Here is a 19,405-nt window from a genome sequence, read left to right as displayed (position 1 = left end):
CTTATTTAGTCATCTGGGAGAGTTTTATCTGTTTGTAGAGAATAAGGAGTAGTGTGACTTGCATAAAAACATGCATCAAGACTATGAACTGATGGAGGGTTTATTTCCAAAAGGAGTACAATGCTTTATATATTAGAAAGCAGCATTTATAGATGGAGGTATCTAGATACATTATTGCAGGGGAATTAAAATAGGTTACATGATTTTCTTTTAAACAGAGTACTTGCAATATCACCAACTCAGTGATTCGAATTATATTACAGATAGTGACCTTCAGTCATTTCTGGACGATATACAAATCATGATTATCATTTCAATTTAGATTTCATAGCAGAGCAGAGTACACATACAAAGTTTCATCCTTCAGTCCGCTCCATTTATCAAAAACATTTAAAAACAGCGCAGCTTGTGCTGAAAACCCCTTTGAGTTGAACATTCTTTCCAGATATGATTTTGACATCCGTTAATCCCATTACTGCTGTTTTATTTCAGGTACCGGGAGATATCACACAGTTCAGAAAGTAGTGTATGTTGTGCACAAGCTATACCTCAGAAAGAATTTTAAAACTAGACGGACTTCAGCCTTGCATATATCTGAGTCAAGTATACACAGTCTGACGGTGCTCTGAGCTTTGCCGAGCATTTAAGGCAAACATAGGTCACTCTACACTGCCTTAATACCAGAGGGATTTCCCTGAGACCCACACACAGACAATCACTGCAGCAGCACAGTAAAGGAATGATCTACGGACAGCTTGGACTCCAACAAAGTGATTAAGACTTTGAACGTAAAGGTTTTTAACAGTTTTAAACATCATGACACAATAAAATCATACACAACTTACAGGCTGTTGTGTGCAATTATCTTTTGGGATTTTTTTTTTTTTTTAAATTATACACAAATTGAGTATTAGAATGTAAATGTAAAATTTAGTATTTCAGAGTCTCAAAACTGTCCATAATCAATAGCTTTCCCCTCAAAAAAGAGCAACACATTAAAACACATTACATTCAGAGGTGGACGGTAATTCCTTAATCAGTAATTGCACATTCCTTGTTTAACTTGGCTGTGACAAGCCTGCATTATTAGTATATGTCTCATCTTATTTTGAAGGACTTTAAAAGACACAGAGCAACACATTGTTTACTACATTTCATCCTGAGAATTAAAAATCCTCACCTGGCTATGGCTTCAAAATATGTTACAGAAACAGCAACTACAACAGACTTTGACCGGCATTTCGAAAACAACAACAAAAAAAGAAACGTGGGAAATAAAATAAATCTAATTACAATCAACTGCAGTACACATTGCTGAAAGAGACCTTTTAAAAACATGATGGTTGCTGGAGGCAAAACAGTTATTTTAAGGCCCATAAATCAATTTGTGTTCAATTTAAGGACATACAAAAGGCAACAGCAATTGGACACACAAGAAAATAGAGGGTTCTCTTTGCTTCATGTTGTATCACTTAAAACAAGTCACTGTTGAAGTGCCTCTTTATATATACTCCATTCATCTTTCTGACATTCATATTGCAGGAATTCTCAGTCTCATTCACCTAAGAGTGTAGTGCAATAAAAACAAAAGGCGGCCTTAGACAGGGGCTTCACCTGACATTTCTCAGTTTACAAGAACTTGATACATGGCTGCACAACTACATAGTTTCTCCTGAAAAATAATCTGAACTAAAGGTCCATTTACTAACTATTTCCAGAGCTCTAAACCTGAATTCACAGCCCTCCAGGTCCTTGAGAGATGTTTTTTTTTTTCTGTCAGGCTACTTTTTCCAAGATGAAGAATGAATATAGCTCCATGAATAAATATTAGTCGGTGATTAAGGCTGTTAAAGCTCATCATCTGAGAACTATTTTCAAAAATGTGACACTAAAAAAACCGCAGAGTTGTTGAAAAGCAGCATACATACACTGGAAGCAAGAATCAATACAATGCATAGAGGTAATGTAGTTAATAGTTTACACTCGATGTTCTGTTACAGTGTGCTGTTGGTATCGCTCTGCCTCAGCTTAAACTACAAGGTTTTCTTATGATGACTGGGGCACTGCTGACACCTCAGTGTCATTTTAATGTATCAAGTAGTGGTCCATGTATTTTAAAAGGTTAGGCCATTTAAAGCTATACATACTCTTAAGCCCTGTTTCCACCAAGCAGTATGGTTCGGTTCAGTTCAGTATGTCTTTTTTCAGTTTCCACTGTTAAAAGCTGTGGATGGTACCAATGAAACTGTTCTTTACCGTCCCCATTTTTGATCACCCCTCTGTTTCAAACACTGCAGTTCGCCGATTGGTCAACAGCGGATGGTCAATCTTGCTCAGGGCTGAGCTGTGGCTGGTTTTGCAGCTTATGTAACCACTGTTTATACTGCGACAAGTTTTTAATATGGTAGTAAACTTATACCTATAAAATGAATGGATGTGTTGGTGCCGCGAGCAGCAGCTGTAGGACTGAGAGGAAAAAAAAATCACTGGTAAAAACTTTTACAGTGGAATGTTTACCTGCAATGTTACTCAATGCATGAGTTGACGACGTGAAAGCACATCTTAAATTTCAATATGACAACACAGACCATTTTCTCTGTCTCCCTTGGATGACATGCACTTTTAGTAATGAGTGGATCTTCAAGCATTTAAAAATATGTATTACTTTTGACCGGATTATGTGAACTGCATATATTCTAATCCTCACTTGGAGTAAAAAATAAAAAACGGTGTGGAGCTTCATTCCTGTGGGCTACAGCAACACTAAACCCCTGCACTTGCCTGAGAAAGACTAAATGCACAATCCCACTATTTTTAAATGATCCCATCGAGGGAGACTCTCACTGTAGCCTGTTTTATTTCATTTTGAAAATGATGGTGTGGAACCCCTTTCCGTGGACGATAAATGAGGTTCACACTTCCGCCTGTGTCACCAGTAAAGAGAAAATACTGTGAAAGCTGGACGGAGCAGTAAGTGACGACAACAACCTCGCCCAAATTAAAGAGTACTGTCTGCAGTGGAAACGCTTAAAGAACCTAGAGTCTAGGTACCATGTCTGAAGGGTTACTTATGGTTCCACAGTTACTATACTCAAAGTGTTTGGTGGAAACGGGGCTTTTAAGCGTTGTAGTGTTGGGAATAACAGAGGACCATTCTACTAGCTGAAGCTCAATGGATGACTTGGTTTTTACTCAAGAGAAGTGGTTTAGTTTTAAAACTTAAAGTACCTCTTACAAACTTTCCTGTCTAACCTATTTGTTTGACCAACCTCACATTCGTACTTCTTTTTTTAAAAAATTATTATTTTTGGAGCTTTTTTGGCCTTCATTAGATATTACAGATAGCCAGGAAAGGGGGGAGAGAGAATGACATGCAGCAAAGGGCTGCATGTTGGAATCAAACTAGTGCGCTCTCTACCAGGTGAGCTACAGGGGTGCCCCCCCCCATTCATTCTTCTGAATGCCCCCAGCTAAAGCAAGTCACTAGCTAGCCACTGCTCAGGTCCAGTTGGATTTGTAAAGAAGAGGGTAGACCAAATTGACAAACAGAGCAAACACGGCTGCCAGGGTGCCCAGAACAAAATAGCGCACACAGTCATCGTCGGGATAGTCCGACATCCTCTGCCTGCGGTGCCGTCGCACCGACCCTTCACTTCTGTCTTCGTCTTCCTCATCTCGGTTCCTTGATGTTTGTCGCCTCCGCAGCGCAGAGCGGAACAGTCCGCGGGGGCCTTCGTCAAGCCCCTCCTCTTCTTCCTCCAGTTCCCGCCATATTAGAGAGGCCTGCGATTGGCGGAAACCGGTGTCAGCTTCTGGGAAAAGGCGTAGTCTAACAAATACTATGATTATGTTTAGAATCATTTAGCTGCTCTACCCCACAGTTTTAGATCAACAGAGATTCTGACAAGCTAATGAGCCAATGTTGTTGACAGTTTTAGGACAAACTGGGACAGTTTGAGAGGCTTGTTTCTCAGAAATCAGTCAGTTAACTGTGGAGGATATTTACATGATTTCAAAGTAAACAAACAGTTGAGTAAATAAAAAGTACAAGAACATCTCAACTGTTCCCCTGAAGCCCTTTCCTGCCAAACCCCATGGGGAGAAATGTGTAGTTTTGTGGTTTCACCCATACTCACTACAACACTTACCAACATCGTACATATGTGACAAAATGTTAAGGCGAACAGTTTGTTGACTGTGGGCTTACATACATTCACTGTAAAAGTGACATAAGAGTTGATACACCCAAAATAATATAAAATAAGTGACAGAAACAGTTTTGTCTTTGTGTATGTATGTTGGTTTCACAAGAAAACCATTAATCCCTTTTATCCCCTAAGATCACATACAGTCTCATGTCAATATCTGCATTACAGGGTCACATCTGACAATCTATGTGGCAAGTGTATAAACAGAGCACAGCATTAGTTTAATTTCTGTATAGAGAGGAGAATCTCATCTGGATACAGAAATTAAAGTGCACATTCAGAGAGGCAGAAGTCAGAAAAGTGGAGACACCAAGAGTGATCCGCAGTTTTCCCCCATTGAACTTAACGACTCCATACAGAACGTTTAAGAGCAATCACAGCTCTCTCTCAGCCTCAACACTTGAACAGAAATCCTTTATCTATCTAGTTAAAGAAGTGCACGCCACTGAAGCTACAAAAATGTCTAAAGATGCAAATGCTGCCTGACAGCTGGGCTTTGTTGAGAAAATTAACAGACTATCTCAGTGAAGAATCTTTCTGGGCTGTAGTTATTGAGCACCTCACAGCAGGAGCTCTTGCAGGACTTACTGAATAGAGACACTGGTATCAGAGACACCTAACACACAGGCTTCTGTCATAACCCCCCCCCCCCCCCAANCTCCATAACCCCCCCCCCCCAAATACAACGAATTCCTGATGAGTGGCTGACACATTCTACTATTTCCAAAACCCTGTGACAGGTGAATTTGAACACTTTGGAGTTTTGGTTGCATTCATGTATATTAATCCATTTACAACACAAAACGCCTAATGAAGTATTTGAAATCACTTTTAAACCTAGCAGGCACAGTCTGATTCTACATCAAGAAGCATGAACACATGCAAAACTCAGATTTTTTACTAGGAAAGCATCTGCAAACAACCTGAGGATTTTTTTCACAGCAACACTTACATGGCATTAACTGTGGTGCTGCATGCTACTACTCAAACTAATCCATATATATCCTGCAGTCAGCTCCGGACTACACTGCCATACATTACACTAGCATTTTAAACAGTCAGTGTTGCTTTTATTTCCCTGTTAAGTTGGATTCTGATCAAAGGAAACACATGTTTTTACAGGGTAAAATTCTGTAAATTAATCTTTATATCAGGGGTCAACTTCTGACTCAAGGGTAACAGAAAAATTATGTAAATATGAATTAGCCAAGGGATATCATAACCTTGGATAAAGCTTAACCTTGGCTACCACATTCTAATGTGAAAAGCCCTCCTACAGATGTGATATTCTGTCTCTTATTGTTGTGGCGCTCTCACCTGGCTGGCAGTAGCTCCTGCAGCAGTGGGTGACTCGGCTCCTACAGGCCTGAGGAAGCGGGGCGGCCTCTCAACAGGCGAGTTTCGTCGACGGTAGAACAGGACGTAGGCGTAGCGCGTCACGACCTGACTCTCCTCCACCATTGTCACTGTACTGTCATCAAACAGACGCCAGCCTGTGGAACAAGGAGGATGGGTAGAGGAATGGGAGGAAGGGAGAAGAGATTGGTGGCCGGGTGGTAGAAAACAACAAAAGAAAAAAGAAAGGATGAACACTTGTCAGAACTACCAATTGCTGTATAAAGATGGGAATAAACCTCACTGACTTCACACTCACCAACATCACTGCGCTGGCTGTTCTTGTCACTTGGCAGGCGAGCATAGGCCGTGTAGTGACCTCCTATCATACCTCCATAGTGGTTGATGACTGCGTACAAGTCGTAAATAGGGGGTTGTTGCATCTCATCCTTCTGGCCAATACAGAACTTACTTAGATCCAGATTCCTAGAAAACAGGATTAAATTAGAGGCAAGGTTATGGGATTGAGTGAAGAAGTTAGAGTTTACTCACCAAGATGTTGCGCATGTAAAAAATATCACATCTTCTTACATTAAACTAAATAAAAATAAATGATATGCTGCAGACTGATATGTGGTGGAAATTCAACCTGTCATTTACCTGACAGGGAAGTCAACCATGTCGTTGATCTTATCCCTCCAGATGAAACTCCTGAAGGAGAAGCGTTTGAGCTGGATGATTAAAACGTTGGGCAGGCGCCACAGCAGCAGTTGCTTGGAGGCCTCTCGGTGCTGCTGGCACTTTGGACAGTACCTTAAAAACAGACACAGTGTGGATAAACACAATATCGCTACATTGTCCTGCTTCCCAGTAAAAATGAAGGGAAAAAAAAAAATTACACGTATGACAAATTTTGAAAGAAGTCACTCGGTTTCAAGTAAAAAATCAAAACAAATTGTACGTATAACTGGCAAGCAGGTATCCAAATTCCCCAGCATGCCAAAGAGCCTAAGGCCCCCCTGACTTGTGGCAACCAGGAAGCAAAAGCCATTGATGAATATGGCTTAAGTATTATCTGTTTATTATCTACAGACTGGAAATGCATACTATTTTATGCAGAATCAAATTTGACTATGAAATATACTACTCACAATAAATTAGGGATAATTTGGTAGATTGTATATTTTTGGGAGATGCACGCATTTTCCAGCTCTGTCGTTTTGATCATGGCTATACAGCTCTATCTAGGAGACAGACTCAACTTGTTCTGAGCTTTGTATGATATGAATTCAGAGTTCTGTGCCTGATCGGTTCATGGAGGATTTTGTTAGGACCTCAAACACATCATTAAACTAGAAAGATGCACTGTTGTTTGGTTTGTGGTTAGATAGTGGCTATGACCAACACAGATCCATACCATGCCTCCTCTGGTGCCAGCACCTCTGGCTTTGTGAAGAGGTTGAGGCACTGCTCCAGGGTGAAGTGTCCTGCTCTGGCTGTCTCACTCAAAGAACCGGGGTCCTCCTCGTACTCCAGTTCCTTGGAGCTCACAAGGACATACTCCTTCAGACGCTCATTGTTTTTCCACACCAGCTCCAGGGTGGCATCTTCAGGGAGGTCCGCCAAAAGGTCCTCTGCAGAGGGGTTGGGGCGATGAAGAAAAACAGTGCTGGTGTGTTAGACTCTATTTCTTTCTTCAAAAACAATCTTGTGTAATAATACACACAGCAAAAAAAGCTTATAGCCTATAAAAAACACATTGTCTAACACAGTGGAATATGCTGAACACAAACTATGGTCGTCAACATTACTTAAGAGTAACAGGTGATCAACACCTCTTTGATGGTCTCTACAAAAACTGAAAATTAATAATGAATATGCAATTTTGCAAAATGAAAATTGGATGGGGCGTCAGTGGCTTAGTGGTAGAGCAGGCGCCCCATGTACAAGGCTTTTGCCGCAGCGGCCCGGGTTCGACTCCAGCCTGTGGCCCTTTGCTACATGTCACTCCCCCTCTCTCTCCCCCTTTCACACTTCACTATCCTATCAATTAAAGGCAAAAAATGCCCATAAAAATATCTTTTAAAAAAAGAAAAAAAAAGAAAAGAAAATAGGATGAAAAGGAAAGTACATTAGACATTCCTGGTTGTACCTTTCTCATCCAGCCTCTGTTCCTTGTTGTTAGAGTCCAGCAGAGCTATGTAGAACTGACTGGCGTGACCTGATGCTGATTCACTCGGATGCTGATACCCTGTTACTGCAGCTGCAGAGAAGTGGCAAGGAGGAGGAATAAATGAATGTGAGAGACAAGGGGTTAATAATTACAGAGGCATCTGTCTGTTAATAGCTATGTTACTACCTTCTGGTCGCACTGCCTTCTCACATGACGTCTCTTTTTCAGCATGAGGGTCCAGAGAGCAGCAGGAAGTGGAGGAGAGTGGCTCAGAAAATCCTGAATCTGCAGTTCGCGTGGTGGACAGTGAGGTCTGAGAGGAGGAGAGGGGATCAGGCCCCTCAGAGTGAAGGGCTGAGGCCTGAGCACACTCTGCTTGGGATTCAGGCAGCGGAGAGTGACTCTCCGGCTCCAGATCACCTGCTCCTACAGTACTGCTACCACCCATGGCCTCATCCCCTGACCCAAGACCCTCAGAAGAGCCTGCTGGCATCGGGGGGAGGTCAACCCGGCACTGCGATGTTTCGGGGGATGTTCTGCCTGACTGGAATGGAGGCTGGAACACGTTGACAGAAAACCTGCACAGAGAGATATTGGGGAGATTACATTAACAGCTTACTGCATTTTATAAATGAAATCCTCCTTACTGTGAACTCAAGTGAAAAATGCATACTTATTCATCTCTACTAAGTATATACTAGGGTCGTTTATAACGTAATGTTATAGATAACTGTTTTATGTGTAGGTATGTAAATGTTTTAAAAGACGTTTATGTTGAAGTAAAAATACCTACAAGTAGTTATGTTTCCTTGTATTAATACATATACAAGTATGTTTCCTTGTATTAGTTTGCCCTCTTGTGGACATAATGCAAAAAAAAAAAAAAATCGAATGGTTCAAACCTACGAGTTATTTTTAGAAGGAATATTCGAACGTCATTTTTGAGCAATTTTGACAGGCCTAGTATATACTAGTAGTATTATTTTAGTAGTATTTTCTGTTACTATTTGTCATCCAACGAGTAACAAGCTGGTTTCATCTATCAACATTTATGGCTTTTTATCATTTAGAAATAGGGCTTAAACTATGTATTTTTCCAATAGCTCACATTTTTTAGTATTTCCCAGGAGAAAATAATAATTTCAAATGTCATGATTAATTCAACTAATGCAACATGGGCTCAGATAAGCAGCAGCAAATCGATGGAGAGATTAACCAATCAAAATTATTTATTCAATTAAGTCAATTTCGCTTTTTGCTAAAATAATGAGCTTTCTAGCTGTTGAAACAATCCCACTTTTAGTATATAGGCATATGTTATTTCCTGACAGCCCCTAATCACATACAGAAACATTTTACAACTAACATGTCTATACGGCAGAAAAGACAAAATATTCAAAACTTCTGAACATTTAATTTAAGGTTTGTTTTAGGACAGACATGCTGCCATTGAATCCTTACATTGTAACTACTGAGAGTGCGATTAAATTTTCTGATCAATTGAACACCTGATCATCTGATAGTGAATTCTGCACAAACAAACAAGAAGACATTCAGCTGGGACTTGCACATGCTGTATGTAAAGGATTTGGCTGCATATTCAATCAGTCACCAATGCAGTTGGTATAAACAACAAATTCTAAATACAGAGAGGGAGCGCTGGTCTGATTATTATTGTGGACACTAAACATGATTTTTTTTCTTTTTTTCCTGCACTGTGAGGAGAAAAAATATGTTTTGTAGACTGATCAGACATAAGATGATGCTCAACAAATAAATTATTATATTTATATATAAACTGATATTTTTTGTGTGCTTAAAATAGGATAATTGAGTGACTACTGACTTTAAGTGACTGGTGTGTTTATCCAGACATGAGATCGACACGTTTGATTGTCATCACATTTATGTAATACAGTGCATGTCTGTAAGTGGGCTATATACAGATGAGTAACAGCAAATATCCTACTAATTTGTCCTAAGAACTTTATGTGTATGCAATGTTATATTCTGAATGATGATGAGCACCAAGGACTGTGAGTTACACTGCGTACCTGGAGTAACCCTCCAGAAGCTGGGTGAGACGAGCATAGGAGAGCCGGGATTCTGGCACGCTGACCAGGAAGGGCAGGCCGACGTTCTCTGTGTTGGGTCGACACAAACCCTTGTGATTGGGCCAGTGGTTCCTCTGACAAGCTCTGACAAAGGAGTTAACATGTTCATAGAAAACTTAATTGACTTCAGAACAAATTAGAGATACTTTATAAACAGTTTTCCCCCCAACAAATCCGTTTCTAACAATCTTGATGTGTAATCTTGAGCAAGGCTGAAACGGCATTTTCTAGCAGAACTCACTGATTGCAGTAGCCCACACGATAGCAGCGAGTGCATCGCTTCAGCTTGTCCTCCTCAGACACTGGAGGCTTCAGGCAGGCAGCACACTTTGAGATGGGGATATTGGGGACCTGGAGTCTCTGTTGGGCAAACAGTGGGCAAAGAAAGGCCTGTCAATATCTGTTCACACTGACCAGGGTTCATACACATTTTTACCAATAAATTTCCATAGCCTGTCCATGACTTTTTCATGCCTTTGAGGCAAATTTTCCAGACCATATGTTCTCTGAAACATCTGTGTATACATGAAAAATAAGAATAAAAAGCCATGTTAAAGTTTAGGAGGTGCCAGTCCAAAGGTACATATATTGTATATGAACACTTGCGTTTTCCGCATGCAAATCTGGTACCTAGCTGGCTGTTGGGGGACATGACCTGAAAAACTTGCTTATGTCTTCACATGACTTGCAGGAATACTGATAATAGGCTATCTTTAGCGCCTATAGTACCTCTGTAGTTTTGGCTTAATTTGTAGACATCGCACCCAAAATGTCACCCAATTTACCTTGTTTGATTTTGTCTGATTGTCCCCTGGTGCTTAACCTGAGTTGTTTTTTTTAACATGGCTAGCTAGTGCTGCCTCTCCCATGTACAAAATGTCAAACGTTTAATTACACAGTCCACATTTTGCATGTCCCGGGTCCTGGTCTTTCTCAAGCAATGTGTTATACTTGTCCAAGTGAAGCCAGACATAAAAATGAAATTTTCCAGGCATTGTGCATATTTATATCTATCTCTACAAGCTGCAACTCAGGTCAGAGTCTGATGTTATACACACAGAGAACAACATGACTTCAAGTGACATGACTGACGTGACTGATCTGCCTAAAACATTTATTTATACAATAGATATATATATATATATATATATGTATATACACACTCTATTTAACAAGTATTTGTGAGGCAAATTTCCATGACTTTTCCAAACCTTTTTGGGTTTATCTGTTTTTCCAGAACATCTTTTGGATTGGAAATTGCTATTTTTAAATGCCATGGATTTTCCAGATTTGTTTAGACTGAAGAATCCCATCTGACGTATTTAACATGTTGCAGAAATATAAAATCAGGACTTGGTTGTAATTACCTGCTGCACTCGGAGCAATACCACTCTTTCTTTGGCCATGTCTTTGGAAAGCACCTCAAAGCAGAATAACATGTCAGAGGAGGACACCGTGTCCAGGGAGTGGGATGACAGGAACATGCGCTGGAAACGGTTCTTCCCCACCTGAGAGGGACAAAAAAAAAAAAAAGTCCTCTTTTGTTTTTGTCTTCAAGTATCCTCTAACAAATCATCTCCTAAAGTGAAGAGTGAGAGTGAGTAGTATTCAATGACTTCCATTGCTCGTCATTACTCTAAATCTGTCGGAGTTCTATTTAGGTGCACACCCCCATAATGAGTGCAGAAAACATGTGAATCATATTAGTAATTTTTGTCAGCGTATGAAAACCTGAGTATTTTAAAAAACAAACCTCTGCCAGTCTGAGGTTCTCTGGTTTCACCCTGACGTTCCTGGAGATGGATTCGAGGACTTCAGCAGTGCTTGAGTTCTCTTTGCTCACACTCACCAAAAACTGAGACGCACACATAAAATTTTTACATTAGTGGATCACAGGGAAGATACCTTTATATTTTCTCAAGACAAAGCAAAGCCATATTTCTGCATTATATTGGCTATGTTTACGTGCACATAAACATTAACTTGCTATTCTGAATATAACAATAGTCTGAATTTAAAACATGCAACGTTTGTGATTGTACATGTTCATGTAAAATGAATATTAGTGGAATATTCATTTTCATTAGCCAAAAAAAAAAACAAAAACAAAAAACGGGATATTTTGTGCATGGTAACGTAGTCAGTGTTAACTGACACTGTGAGTAGTATGCCCATTTAAGTGGAGGATCTAAACCAGTTATTTTATCTTACCTTAATGGGTTTTTTATGAGGTTCCTTAGCGAAGTAGAAAACTGAGAGCACCTTTTGTTTCTGGGGCAAGGGCACAGGCAGGTAGAGGAAAGGGTCAAAGGTGATAGACACCTGAAGAAGAGGAGAAAGAAGTGAGGAGGAGGTGAAAGAGGTAGGTTAGTCATAACAAGGCAAACATTTTAAAGGCATTTACTTCAAAGAAAGTAAAACATTTGTGAAGGGTTACTGTGTGTTACCTTGGAGCATGTTGGGCAGACAAGCTTGGATTTGAACTGGCCTTGAAAGAGGTCCACTATAAAGGAATCATTTCTCATCTTGTGCCTCTGCCATGCCTCCTCAGCCACCACCTGCGCCAAGAGACAAAACACATCTTCACTAGACTGCAGAAGGAGAGGCAGTTGTTATTTCAATCAAATATCTCCAAAGGAATTGTCTTTTACTTTGTTCTCACCCTTTGTAAAGTAACGATAAAAGTGCAAGTGATTATACTCAAATCCAAGTCACTAATCACAGCAGAAATTGCAATACATTTTGTGCTGGAGACCAGATCCCCTCTAGATATCTCATAGGTAAGGGAAACACCCACCTCATCAAGGCGTCCGTCAGAGTCCACCGTCTCTGTGTAAGGTTTATTCTGGATGCGGTTCAAGTCTTCATGGAGCCCGTCCAGCAAGAAAGCCATGAACTCCTGGGCATCGTGCTGGGCGTAGCCTGTAAACTGACTGGCTTTACTGGCCACAATTGCCTGTGCAGTTATAAACAAAGGACAAAGAGGGGGGAAGTGTAGATAAAAACACTGATCATATTGGCCTTGCTACGTTCAGCATAAACAAGTTTCCCCTGAGGGAAGAGTGAATGTTAAAATTGTGATCCATGCAGTCACAGACAGACTGAATACTTCCAAAGTAACACTTCATAGCAGCTACAGCAAAACTAAAACATTTTTTTTTTGATGGAAAATCTCTGGGTGCTGCTTGTATACCTTGAGTTTTGAGGGTTGAAAGGCATGATGTGTTCCTTTCCAAAGGGCCCTGAGCAGCACAGCAAAGCCAATAGCGAGCCTGCCTCCTGTTCCCAGCGGATTATTGCAATTAATTTCTGCCTCAAATGCTCGATCTGCAGGGGCACACAAAATACAGGTGTTACGAAATGGAACCAGACATCAATCACAGAAGTCACTGGTAGCTTACACATAGATAGACATCATGGTATAAACTATCTTGGAATGATTTCAAGTGGATGAATGTGGAACCAAGCCAAAGGTCTTTAAAAAAACTTCAAAAAAACCTTCCTTGTAGTTGCTGCTGGTTATTGCTATAATGAATGTAAAAATCTATATAGCCCTTTGTATATAAGCGATGTATAGTTTTATCAGCTCATGTATCATCCCTACAACATTCATTGTCATTCAACCTTTAGCCAAGTATATCATGTCCAAAGTAACATCGATATTGCGGCAGTGTTCTGAATGTGTGAACTGCAAAAATTAGAGTATATGTGGCATATTCAGATGAAACTACAAGTCCTCATTAAATTTGCCCCTGTGGGCAACAGCTTTTGTGTCCATGTTAGCAGTTGCTAGGACTATCTGCGAGCAGAAGCAGCCAATATCACCAGAATTAATGAGCCAATAATTATCATAGCATTAACTGTTCATCTGTGTACCCAAAACCTTATAAAACACACCATGTCCTATTCCTTAGTAACATTAATAGGTTACTGGTTTTGGCAGTAGAATAAAGTAGTATAAATAATTATGCATTTGGTCAACATTAAGAGCATTTTTAATCAGACTGGCGTTAAAATATATCTGTACTACTTTGAATTTATTTTAATATGGGGAGGCCCAAACAATCTGGTCATTATTTACCGTGGAAGTAATCCCTGAGTTCTCTGGTGTTGGACAGGGATTGGATGACGCTGTTCATGAAGCAGGTGTTGCCGAGGTTGACCAATCCTGTAAAACCAGGCAGACACACCTTCTTCTCCTCCTCTTCTTCATGGCGCTCGTTGCTGGCAGGAGGTGCATGAGTCATGGGCTGCACCATGCAGGTAGGTTTAGGCTGACAGGGGAAAGATATACACACCAATTCTACAATTTAGAACAATTAAATTTTTAGTGTTGGACTGTTCTGCAATACATTTTTCTTAAACTAGTTTGGTCTCTCTTTAGGTTAGATGATTTAAATATTTATCTTTCTGCTCACAGTGGTAACAGTGGGCTCTGGCTTAGTGATAGCAACATGCTCAGAGACAGTACGAGGAGCAACAGTATCCAGACCGCCATCCTCCACTCTGGATGAGGCCTTAGGGGGCTTGGGTTTCTCCTCCCCGACCCTAGGAGGCTCCTCCTTGGCTGGGAGGCTGTGCTGGCTGCTGCCTGGTTGGCTCTTCTCCATGCAGGCAGGGCTGGAGGGCACGGCGACCTTGGCGCCACCCACTGCACCTTAAACAGAGGAGAATGGAGCTTGTAGTTAGAGGATGATGGTCTACATCAAGAGACTAAACAGTGCTGGACATGAATAGATGTAAACTGTAGTGCATAACTAATAGCATTTTAAGACTTTTTATTTGTACATAATATTGAAAAATCACTTTTTCACAATTTTAAATCATATCATAAAATCTAAGCAATTTACACTTGTTATTCTTTAGCTAATGTAACAGTGCTGACAAATCACATGGTTTCTGCAATTTAAACAATCAGCTAATTTCCACATTTTGCTGTGTTGACATATAATCTTATTAATGCTTTATTCTTCAGGTCTGCAATTTTCAGATTATTTCCTATGAGGTTTGTATAAAGATGACTTGTTAGTATGTCATTTGGTGTCAATTACAGGAAAACAGAAATTTCATTGAAAGATACTCCCTTAAAACCCAAGTAAATATATACATTCAGTATTATTTTGTTATTGGAACCTTTGTTATCTAGATATTTTAAATCATATGTTTGCTTGTACACATTTTTTTTTTTTACATGTTTGGCTGACCTGTGTGTACCAATTGAACACTGTCTCTATTTGGAAATGTAATTAGGAGAAACTAACACAGTTCTTCCTGGAAAACTTCCAAGGAACTTGCCGGGAAGTATTTTAAAACTGCGGACTTCATAATATAACCCCTTACTGAAATCTACTTTGGAAGAATTTCATGGGCTCTCAAGGGCAGTAAGCCTTGGGGTCACGGAGTCTGCAGGCCACATAAGGCTAGCAGGATAGACTGGCACCCATATCTCTTTACTGGATAAGTTACAGAGTTCAAATTCCTGTCATTGAGAGCTACCCTAAAACACACATACAGTTAAAAAAAACCCACACACAAACCATGCCAGGAGTTTGACTTCTTATATAAACACACAGGCATACAGGCCACCTGTCTGTGTGAGAAAAACACCTTGCACACCTTGTGTGGCGGGGGCCTCCAGACCCCCCCAGCGCTGGCTGTGCCTCTTCTTCAGGGTGATGTCCAGTCGGGACGGGGTGAAGGAGTAGCTGCACTGCTCAGGCTGGATCAGGTTCCTGAGGCACGGGAGAGAGAAATGTAGACAGGTCAGATTAAAAGACAAAAGAGTGACATGAAGCTGCAGCTCATCACTGATTTGTTACAAGTGTCTTACCCACTAAAGTCTGTGGATGAATTTTATTATTTTAACATAATGAGTGTTTTAAATATATTAAAATATCTGAATTATAACACAAGGTCTGTCTTGATTATCTCATTTGAGTGAAACATTCAAACATTAAAAGCTGCTCCTTTTCAGGCACTGCCTTTGAAAATCTAGACTTGTGAGTTGTGATTTAATTTTGAAAAGCAACAGATGGTTAATGAATGGTCTGATAGCTTTCATGATTACTTCATTAATATGACACAGGACAAATGTCTCTAATCTACACTACAGACATTTGGGCTGAGTATTTAATACAAGAAAAGGAGAATATTGGGACATACTGAACTGAACTGTGATCGCACTTTAAGTCAGGTACCACCTTATCGTTTTTATGCGTTTGACCTGATGCAGCATGAGTGCTTTGGCACTGTTTTGTTTATTCATGGCTCACGGACCAAAGTGAAGTAAAGTGCTTAACAATTATTTACTGATATTGAAGAAGCTGAAGAAGGTTTTTTGGAATCTAAGGTAGTTCGCAAAATTGCACAAACAATCATGCAATCTCTGCTCTCTCCTACTGCCCATTTAAAGATTATATATTTAAATTTGAAAAACATTTAACAAACACACGAATGGCCACAGTGACTGCGACTATTACCTGAGTTTGACTTGCCACTTGAAGACTGTGTTTGGTCCACAGTCTGAATGAAGCCGCAGAAAGTTGGTATCACTGTGGAAGGATGACACAGAAAGATCATTCGCTTATTGTTATTTAAAGACATTAAAGCATCCCGAAATGGCAACGATGCTTTGTTGGTAGTGTATAAGGGCTGAAATATTAATTAAAATTTTACTGATATCGCAATATAGTCTACTGCAATTTTCAAATCACAGGATTAAAGAATAAAATGCGTAACAAATTACCATTCTAAATTAAATACTGTCAGGTCTTGGCATATACATCATATTCTACAGACTTTTTCCACTGAAAATGAGAATATCAAAAATAATTACTCAATCTAGTATTACAAAAAAAAAAAAAAAAAAAAAAATCACAATTAGACATTTTTTCAAAATCATTCAGCCCTATGGCGTATTCCCATTCACTACCTTGTCTGGAAGATGAGGGTGAAGTCCTGTTCCCTGAAGATGACCCTGGCTGTCTCCCTGCAGACCCCCTTCATGTAAACATTAACCACCATCAGGTCTGTGCCCTTCTCGTAAGAATCATTCTTCACAAATTGCAGGTTAACCATTGGCTCTGGGGCTGCAAGAAGTTATTACATGTATCAACAAACTCATTAAATAAATACCAAAAAACTGAATAAATCAGTGCTAACTGAAGAGCAGCAAACATGACTGTGTAGTACTTTGTTATTGCTCCATCTCTCTACATATACTGTTTGTGTATATACTGTATATGTGTGACAATGTGGCATTACAAAAGGTTCTACATGAATCAGATGGAAGTAAGTTGGTTTACAATGAAACAATGGCAGTTTTAACATGTGTACGATAATCCAACCCTCAGGCCCTCTGCACTCCCCACACCTTCTTAACTAACCTTCCTGTTGTTTCATTTCCAGAGGAGGCTCCTCCTTTGACTGGTCCCGCTTCTCCTCTCCGTCACAGCTGCCCTGCCTCTGGGCTGGACCAGGTGAATGGCCTTGCTTGGCAGCCACGCCAACAGTTGGTATCGAGCCTGCCTCTCTTGACTCAAGCTGCTGGAGGATCAGAGTATCCTGCTCTGATTCCTGCTCAACAGGCTTTTTCTCTGGCTCAGAGTCAGTTCTATCTCCCTGTGTTTCTGGAGAAGCAGAGTCCACTTCGACAGGTTTGAGGCAGTCACTGGTGCTGACGGGAGCTGCTGGTTGGCTATCACTGCCATGTGCTTTTGCTCGAGACCTGTCTGAAGACTGGTTCCTCTTCTCCGGCACCTGAATCAGAAAAGACACAAGGAATTATACCTCAAGTCCTCCAGAGAAAAATGTCACTCTCTAGGGCCTTAGCAAGGCTCAACAATAAGGACTGCCTGACTGCCCAGGGCATGTAAAATGTCATGTTGGGCAAGTAAATCTTGCAAGTAATTTGCCCAGTTGAGGAAGTGGTAAAAAAAATAAAATAATCAAACACATTAGGCATTTTCGGACCAGAGGAACTTTTTCAAAGTTCAAGGATCCCCCTTTCTGTTGCGTCTCCACTTGAACTAGAAACGGTCGTAGTTTTTACAATACTGTCTTGAGGGACATTTTTTAGTTCCTACTTCAAAGTAGAAAAAAAACTTGTTAGCTGTGTAAACGACAGACAACACAAAACACAGACAGCAGTTCATAATGAAAAAAATACAGACAAATAGGCCGACAGTGAAGACCTAAAGGCTTTGCTGAGCATATCTGCAACTATGGAAATACAATGTGATTTTGACTGGACAAAGCAAAAGAGACAGTGCTATACCAACCGTCATCTGGCTTACAGTTAGGGCGGTACCATTATGTATTGAGATCATAATTATTTATCACAATTATTCATAGTTTTTAGGGACAAAATATGTTTGTTGCACTTTCACATTTAAATAAACACAAGTACTGCTTTCACTTCGATGCTGTGCTACATTACTACTACACTCTTTGCATATGTTTTGTTCACTCCTAAATCCGAAATACTTCCAAACTACAGATGATGATCGTTAATGACAACGGATACTTTTCATTTTGCCTGTCTGCATTCTCATCAATCAGTAAAGTTTTTCACAGGCTGCTGCTGCGGGGTGCATGTGTAGCAGACAACTCTGCTTGATTTCATATGCAGCACAGTTCAACATGAGCAGAGCACGCATTTCAAATGTCAGTATCACATATGATTATGTTCATGTAATTGTAGGAAGCCAAAATTGCTATTGTGAGTAATATTTGAATTATTGTGCAGTCCAACTTAAAGTATGTCACTTCAGCATTCCTACTGGTGATGTAAATGCAAAGAGAAACAGATCCTTGAAGGTATGTAGTTCCCTAGGGAGCTTCCCAGGGAGTACCCACAAATGTTGGGTCCAATAATGCCCATTATTTTTTCCCCAAACTGAAGATGGGAGTAGCTAAGGAGTGAGTCATCTTGCTTCCTTCTCATCTCTGTGAGACTTTGAGAGTTGCACGCAGGCACTCAGGAGAAAATATTGTCAGGTAAAGACAAAGTTTATGAGCTGAAGCTAGAATTTCAATTATTCTGGAAACTGGAGTTGAAGTGTTTGATGAGAGAAGATGTGGGCGAAACTCCAACTATGTATTGGCCAGTTTGTCGCAAGTTTGAAAGAAAGGTGGATAGAACTGAGTCATTTTTCAAAGGCATGTCAAGTTTCCGAATAAAAATCACAACATGACAATTAAAGCTATAGTGCGTAACTTCTACAGGTCCGTAAAAGTCCATTTCACCCAAGCCACTACTAGAGGAGCTGATTAAGCTGATCGACTCCTCTAACATCTCGCGGTATTTTTCAATATATGTAATTTTTTAGTTTGCATGTCGACGGGCGACATTCCCGTGCAGGAAATGCTTCCTCACAACAAGGGGGGGGGGGTTAGAGCGGAGAGTGTCATAGCAAGAGGTAAGCAACATGGCGGAGAAGCGGCCGAGACACGGTTCAGAAGTGGATCCTACCACAAAGAAAAAGCCTGGACGTTCGGCTGAAGGTCTATTAGCAAAGAAGGAAAGTGACCGACGAAGAAGGCAAACAAGGATTTGTATTGGCGTCGCTTTTCCT

The 19,405-nt window shown here is 40.3% G+C and overlaps 1 protein-coding gene across 4 annotated transcripts in view; it reads right to left on the bottom strand.

The window, feature by feature from the left end:
- Positions 1 to 19,405, bottom strand: part of usp19 (ubiquitin specific peptidase 19) — a 30,258-nt gene that overhangs the window by 1,284 nt on the left and 9,569 nt on the right. Inside the window, exons 6-26 of one of the 4 annotated variants that reach the window (XM_050064178.1) lie at positions 17,216 to 17,588; positions 16,762 to 16,918; positions 16,310 to 16,381; positions 15,447 to 15,562; positions 14,249 to 14,487; positions 13,912 to 14,104; positions 13,024 to 13,157; positions 12,628 to 12,786; positions 12,278 to 12,388; positions 12,042 to 12,152; positions 11,584 to 11,685; positions 11,198 to 11,338; positions 10,072 to 10,190; positions 9,771 to 9,914; positions 7,903 to 8,294; positions 7,696 to 7,806; positions 6,961 to 7,177; positions 6,204 to 6,356; positions 5,863 to 6,029; positions 5,526 to 5,701; positions 87 to 3,783 (exon numbers count right to left, since the gene is read on the bottom strand). In XM_050064178.1, coding sequence (XP_049920135.1) covers positions 3,499 to 3,783; positions 5,526 to 5,701; positions 5,863 to 6,029; positions 6,204 to 6,356; positions 6,961 to 7,177; positions 7,696 to 7,806; positions 7,903 to 8,294; positions 9,771 to 9,914; positions 10,072 to 10,190; positions 11,198 to 11,338; positions 11,584 to 11,685; positions 12,042 to 12,152; positions 12,278 to 12,388; positions 12,628 to 12,786; positions 13,024 to 13,157; positions 13,912 to 14,104; positions 14,249 to 14,487; positions 15,447 to 15,562; positions 16,310 to 16,381; positions 16,762 to 16,918; positions 17,216 to 17,588 — 3,672 coding nt within the window. In that variant the 3' untranslated portion in view covers positions 87 to 3,498. Of the gene's footprint in view, positions 1 to 86; positions 3,784 to 5,525; positions 5,702 to 5,862; positions 6,030 to 6,203; positions 6,357 to 6,960; positions 7,178 to 7,695; positions 7,807 to 7,902; positions 8,295 to 9,770; positions 9,915 to 10,071; positions 10,191 to 11,197; positions 11,339 to 11,583; positions 11,686 to 12,041; positions 12,153 to 12,277; positions 12,389 to 12,627; positions 12,787 to 13,023; positions 13,158 to 13,911; positions 14,105 to 14,248; positions 14,488 to 15,446; positions 15,563 to 16,309; positions 16,382 to 16,761; positions 16,919 to 17,215; positions 17,589 to 19,405 lie in introns of those variants that run through there. The other 3 variants (XM_050064179.1, XM_050064180.1, XM_050064181.1) reach the window with 3 other exon arrangements.

The sequence above is a fragment of the Epinephelus moara genome, chromosome 16, assembly GCF_006386435.1.
Source record: "Epinephelus moara isolate mb chromosome 16, YSFRI_EMoa_1.0, whole genome shotgun sequence".
NCBI lineage: Eukaryota > Metazoa > Chordata > Actinopteri > Perciformes > Serranidae > Epinephelus > Epinephelus moara.
The sequence above is the reverse complement of the archived record's forward strand: the minus strand, read 5'-3'. Positions and strand labels throughout refer to the sequence as shown.